Source organism: Apis laboriosa, unplaced genomic scaffold, assembly GCF_014066325.1.
Source record: "Apis laboriosa isolate Shangri-la unplaced genomic scaffold, ASM1406632v1 scaffold23_cov150, whole genome shotgun sequence".
Taxonomy (NCBI): Eukaryota; Metazoa; Arthropoda; class Insecta; order Hymenoptera; family Apidae; genus Apis; species Apis laboriosa.
In genome coordinates this window covers 2,844,958-2,851,268 of record NW_025222452.1, presented here as the reverse complement: position 1 = coordinate 2,851,268, position 6,311 = coordinate 2,844,958, and the positions used below count along the sequence as shown (strand labels likewise).

The 6,311-nt window shown below is 38.9% G+C and overlaps 1 protein-coding gene across 1 annotated transcript; it reads left to right on the top strand.

The window, feature by feature from the left end:
* Positions 1-3,094: 3,094 nt before the first annotated feature.
* LOC122713360 (protein app1-like) lies at positions 3,095-6,059 on the top strand. The gene is made up of 4 exons (XM_043933724.1): positions 3,095-3,166; positions 3,418-3,477; positions 4,111-4,212; positions 5,020-6,059. Exons 1-4 carry the CDS (start codon positions 3,155-3,157, stop codon positions 5,245-5,247), a joined length of 402 nt encoding a protein of 133 aa, XP_043789659.1. The 5' UTR covers positions 3,095-3,154; the 3' UTR covers positions 5,248-6,059.
* The last annotated feature ends 252 nt before the right edge of the window (positions 6,060-6,311 follow it).

The following is a 6,311-nucleotide window of genomic DNA, read 5'->3' as shown; positions in this document are numbered from 1 at the left end:
CTTCTAGATTTTGCAATCACTCCAATTAACATCCGCACGCAGGGTTGTCTTTCCGTTTTTGCGATGGTGTGTGTTCGGAAACAACGAGTGCGGAGCGTGGAAATTGCGTAAAAGTCCGAGTGGCGAGTGGCAAGATGGCCGAACGTTCCCGCGTGATTGCCAACGGATCGGTAAAAAATATTTTCCACAGTCGACTAACCTATGGAAATCTGGAAAGATTCACACGAAAAATTCGCTTCGTTTCCCTCGAGTTCGTGGAAACAAAGGGACGATCTGGGAACGGTAACCTAACTTGGAAACGTAATGAAAAGACGAGGATATTTTAAACGTGCGTCGCTTTAACCCGTATCTCGCATATCTTCGTTAGAGTTGCAATATTGTTGGATATCATTCCATTCTTGCAATTTTGTTGCATCTATAGTTATATATCCGAGTCTAAGATTCGATTCCGATTAGCGCTGTTTATATTCAATGAGCTATTGTACGAAGCAAAATATATAGCTTGAGAATCTTATATAAGACTGGGAAATTTTGTTATCAGTATATAGAACGAAGAACAATAATTGTTGATCGTGATGAATTACACAATCGTTCTTTTTTTTCGCTCTTTTTTTATTTGCAAAAATTAAGATCGTCCGTTTTAAGATTAGATCTCGTTTCTCTTTTATCCCTGAATGTACGACTTGTCTAATTAATCGCGGAGAATTTTTTTTCAATTTAAAATCTATCGGAAATCTTCAGGACAGATCGACGGGTCAAAAGCGTCGTTACCAGAATGGCGAAAGATTGGCCAACCGTCCGGCGCGCTCCCATGTAAAGGGCGGCAAGTTTTCTCGAAAAGGAAATCGAGCAGGCCAAAGGTATCGAGAAAAGTTGCTTTAGAGAAACCGTGCCAAGGTGGAAACTTCGCGCGGATCGTTGCAACCTTCGTGTGTCTGAAGATCACGCGCGAAAGAAATATTTTTCTAAGATAGAAGATTATCTTGCTCTTTTTTTTTTTTTTTTTTTTTTGTTTGTCGTTTCGAAAACAACTATGGAATCGACAAGCGTGACAATTAGCGATCAGTATCGTTTAATTAACAAGTTTCGTATCGCGAGGAAATTATAGGAGTTTCTCTGCTTGGAAAAATTGAAAACTTTAATTCTAGATGGTGGAAAATGTTTTACAGTGGAAAATGGAAGGATTCGAACAATATGAATGCACAATCGAGAATTAGATATACTTACGAGTTTACTCGGATTCCAGTGGCTCGTTACGTTACAGAAAGTTGGCGTTTACTACGCTTACGAAATTGGCGAGTCGTAAAATCCAGTCTATTAGCGACGCGAGGAATAATTGGGATAAATAGGGTGGGAGAGATGAAAATTGAAACAGAATTTTACATCGTTTTTCTTTCTTTCCGTACATTTATTATCCGGAATTGCATAATATTCCTCGGATCAAAAACGTATACGAGGAATTTCGCGTTGCACCCGCTGCAAATGGATCGATTTGGCAACAATTTTTCTTTTCTTTTCGCGGTTGTATTAATATTTGATCGTAGAAATCGATTGTTACGATCGAGAATAAATTTAAATTTTAAATTTTACGCTATGCACTTTTACTTCTTCTTTTTTTCTTTTTCTAGGTTGCATCATTGCGTTAATATTTATTTCTTATTACGGATACGATGAATCTAATACGAGAAATTAATAAAAATTAATGAATGTTGAAATCAAACCATTGAGTATAAAATTTTTCATACGCGTTTTGGAATTAGATAAAAAAAATATTATCTATTTAATCCATTAAAATATCGTTAATTATTGACTGTGTTTTATTTAAATTTAGGATATAAAACAATTCCACTTTTCTTTTCTTTTCTTTTAGAAAAATACGCGATACACGTTATAACTTTGTTAGCGTTTTGCCATAAATGAAAAACAATAAATTCACTTTTCTATTTTTTCGATTTAACGTAAAATTTTTTCAGCGTTTAATGACTTTCTATTCGATTCAACTGAATTTTTCAATGAAAATCAATGCAATTTCGAACATACAATTGTTGTAATAACTTTTTTTGCGGAAAGTATTAAATTTTAAAATATAAATAAATAATCTTTTTAATAACAGTAATTTCGTATTGTTCGAAGGCAACAAAATACATCGAAATGGAAAATAAACGTGGAAGGGAAAATTTCATAAAATGATCGACGAAACTCGTTACGTCAATTTAACCGGAAGTCGGGCTTAATTTTTCGTTGCGCAATTCTGTCTATTGCCATCGTTAAGTTTCGAGATGATTGACACGATATTGTAATACTCCGGACATGGCAAAGATCCATCACGATTTAAGACACACAGATTATGAGTAGAAAACGACGTTTAATAGATTATCGAGCTTATTCACCTGTATATTCTTACAAATATTTTTCTCATAATTTATCGAAGCAGTTATTTACCTAAATTTATACGACAACTTATTTTTATATTCACTCGCGAAATACGTTAATATCGTTTCGCGGAAGAGCATGAAACACGTATCATGTACGTATCCCTCTTTCCCAGATATTTTCTCCATAAGTACAAGCGTAACACGGAAAGATCGGCATGATTTGCAACTTATATAATAAATGCAGATTAAATATAAATCACTCGTCGCGTTAATTTTCAGTTAAGAAAAAGAAAAGCGAAAAAAAAAAAGAAAAGAAAAATCAATTCGATCGTTCGAAGGAAACGACGTGCACGAATCCTTGATGAATTTTTCTTATGATCTCCAACTCTCTCGTTTCTCCTCGCCATCGGCAATTCCGTCGCTCCACGAGCAAACTGGGTCAATTTTATACGGAGATTTCGATTTTTTTCTCTCCCCCCCTCCCCTACCCGAAACAAACACTTTTCTTATTATAGAGGAAGAAGTTCGAAAATTTTCAGGGTGTCATCGCGTTGAGTTGACGGAAGTGAAACGATTCTGCGGTCAACGGAACACCGAATAAGGGGGTCCGAAAGGGTCGATCGGCATTGGTGAAAGGGGTCCGTATGCAATGCAATCGTTGTACCCCCGCCTCATCTTGGCTCGTTGGGCCTGGGCAGGGCACCGCTATAAAAGCAAACCACGTCGCCCCTCAGATACGTAGTGTTTTCCCGTGTACTGCACAAGAAAAATCACCCACAATGAAGTTCGTAGTAAGTTTCTCATCAGTTGCCAACGAGTTGCTCGTAGTTTCTTCTCGGGCCTCGTATCCATACACGTATCCATTTTGCATCTCCATTTTAAAATTCACCATTCGCATTATTCTTATATTATAACTGTATTCATGCATCTCTTTGAATTTCGCCTTTTCGAAGTAAACGGAACGAGTTCGAGTTGGAAATATCGAGTTAATATTTTCTTTCTTTTTTCTTTTTTTTTTTTTTTTTTTTTTTTATAATTGCAGATTGTCCTTTTCGCCGCTATGGCTGTTGCCAGTGCTTACCCTGGATACTTACACGCACCGGTAAGTAAAAACAAAAGTTTCTGATAATTAATCCGATTCGATTTTTTCGCCAATCGAATTGCGTTCTACTGCACGTTGCGTAATAATCTTCCGATCTTTAATTTTATCTAAGTTTCACGAAAGGAGAAATTTATTCCATACCATTCACTCTGGACCTATTAAAAATATAACGCTTTATTTTATTTTATTTTTTCAAACGTTCAACATCTTAATTTCACTCTCGTAACAATTTCCGCACAACACTGAATCCACGAATGATGCGAGACCATTCCAAGGCACTTCTTCATAATCGATAAGCTATGTATCGTATCTTTAAAATTTTAACCCTTCTCTTAACTCTATTTCGTCCAAGTCTTACTTGACGAGACTTGGGCCGCTCCAAAACTCGAATCGAGAAGAAATCTTTGATCATCGTACGTCATCACTCATCTATTTTCACGTCTTTCTTTTATCGTTTTATCTTTCTTTTATCCACTGGTTATCTAAATCTAATCTGCCGAAAACTGGCGGCACGAATGCGCTCTTCGTTGGACCGAGAAACTGGACACGCTCGGCGGTAACCAAACGTAACCAAAAGTTTCCGCATCGAAATTTAAAGAGCAGTATTGAAAAGGATTTTTGAAATACGCATAGGTAGTGGCGCAACCATGGCTAGCACCGGAAGCTTGGCCAGCACCCGCACCTACGTACGTTAAGGTCCCTCAAGCACCAATAGTCAAGGTATCGGCTCCTCAGGTAACGAAAAGAAAAAAAAAAATAATTTAAGATTAATATCATGTGGTCAGGTGAAACGAAGAATCGATAGAAGAAACGAAGAAAATTTTTCGTTTTTCGAGCGTCTAATATCCGTAAAATATAACATTACTCAAAAAGTGTACGTATACACGTTTCGTTTTCATCTATTTTCTCGAGTATCACTTTTACCATTCACCTATAGCGAATATCAGCTACCTACCAGCAATGTTTTATTTCACCTTGGCAACAACCAATTTCATTTTCTCGAGTTCAATTTCAAAATCAATCTTCCTGTACCACCATTACTTTCTTTCATTTATATTTTGACTCTTCGCCGCCTCATGCGTGTTCGATTTCGATTCGAATCGTTACCGCACCATCGATAACTCCTCATTTCCCACGTCTAATGGTTCGTCTAAAGCGGAACGAATCACGTAACTTAACTTTCCAATCAATCGATGCGATCGTATCTCGATCGCCGTCTAATTGAATTGTTCGTTAACCAACGTTAACCAACAGCGTTTGCAAATCCCCCTTAACGAGGATTGCGGTTCTGAATCATCGTTCAACGATTCCTTCCAATCCCTTACTTATGCAACCGCATAAGGAGTCGCGAGATTTTCTAACCGCTCCTTCAGTTCCTTTCTTCCGCGTTTATTATCCGCTCGCGGTTAAGCTCGCGGCAACTCGCTTCGACGAATTTTCTTCGACGTCGAGCATCAGAAACAAAAATTTCTTACGGACCTAACTATCTCAGCTGACCGTGTCTCGAGTAAAATTAATTTAACGTCGGGAAAAATTTCGCAGGTACATGCTCCGGAAGTCCATCAAGTGCTCCAGATTCCGCAACAACCAGCTATTCCACCCCCACACCCCCAGCCCCTCAACATTAAGATCCCCCATGTGCCAACCGTGAAGATCCCGTACCACGGACCCAAGGTCGCGACACCTCACCTCGTCGGCGTCGAGCACTACGTGGAGCCTCAGATAAAGGTGGTGAAGGCCGCCCCCATCTCCCATCATCCCTGGGATTAAAGTTCCGCACGGCACCAACTGAACTCGCTTGCCCAGGGTGAGCATCAATCCTGGACGAGCCGTCCCGAGGTGCATCTGGAGTAGCGACGCTTCACGAATAACGATAACCATGGCCAACATCGAAATTTTCCTGGCGGGAAAGAAGCTCGAGACGATATACATTTGAAGCATCCGACCGTTTGTCGTTCTGCCAACGCTCGAGTTCTTCGTTCTCGAAGAAGGGGAAACTCAAACCCCTCCCCACCCTCTAAATATCGACCGAGGAATCATATTAATCGGAGGGAGAAAGTATTGTCGATCAGTATTATCCAACGAATAAACGATGGACGAGGAACGTCGAGGTTGTGGATCACGATCGACGAGGATCAAGATCGACGGCCTCAGGATCGACGGCCAAATCGAATTTCTTCTTTTCGACACCATCCGAACGCTCGGGCAATTTCCAATCTCGAGGGAAAAGTTATTACGTTACGTTTATTTCGATCCTCTCCCTTTTTTTTTTTTTTTTTTTTTTTTTGGTCTACACGCGATCTACACGGCGCAACGAATTTTTTTACAGTATCAGTTTCCTGTATTTTGCCCCTCCATCCCGCCCTCCTCTCTAACTCTACTTCTTCTTTTCTGGGCAATCTCTGGTAAAAATTTTTGTGCGTGATATTGAAGAAGACATCGCGACATCGGAGCCTTCATTGTATATTTTCTTCTCTTCTTTCCGCCTACTCCTCCCTCCCCCTACCCTTATCATACTTTTGCAACAACACTTTTATTTATTTTCTAATAAAAGTTAATTTTTATGTCTTGTGATAAAAAAACATTGGTGTGCTCTCTCTTTCTCTCGTCAACAATTCATCCCTTTCTTACCTGCCATCGTCCGACAGAATTTTAAATTTCATTTCGATAAAAATATCTTTACCTATCTCTCTTGTACGATTTATAATTTCAATTTCTTTTTTTATCTTTTTTCAACGCATAAATTTTTATCATTGCACGATGACACACGTTCGATGCATTCGTACACAACACGGAAATTCTCTTAGATATAAATCAATCTAATGTCGCCAGGG

Bases quoted from the DNA above. Each gene is read 5' to 3' on its own strand.
- LOC122713360 (XM_043933724.1), top strand. The intron at 3,478-4,110 runs GTAAGTAAAAAC...AAATACGCATAG, and splicing joins CTGGATACTTACACGCACCG to GTAGTGGCGCAACCATGGCT. The intron at 4,213-5,019 runs GTAACGAAAAGA...AAAATTTCGCAG, and splicing joins TCAAGGTATCGGCTCCTCAG to GTACATGCTCCGGAAGTCCA.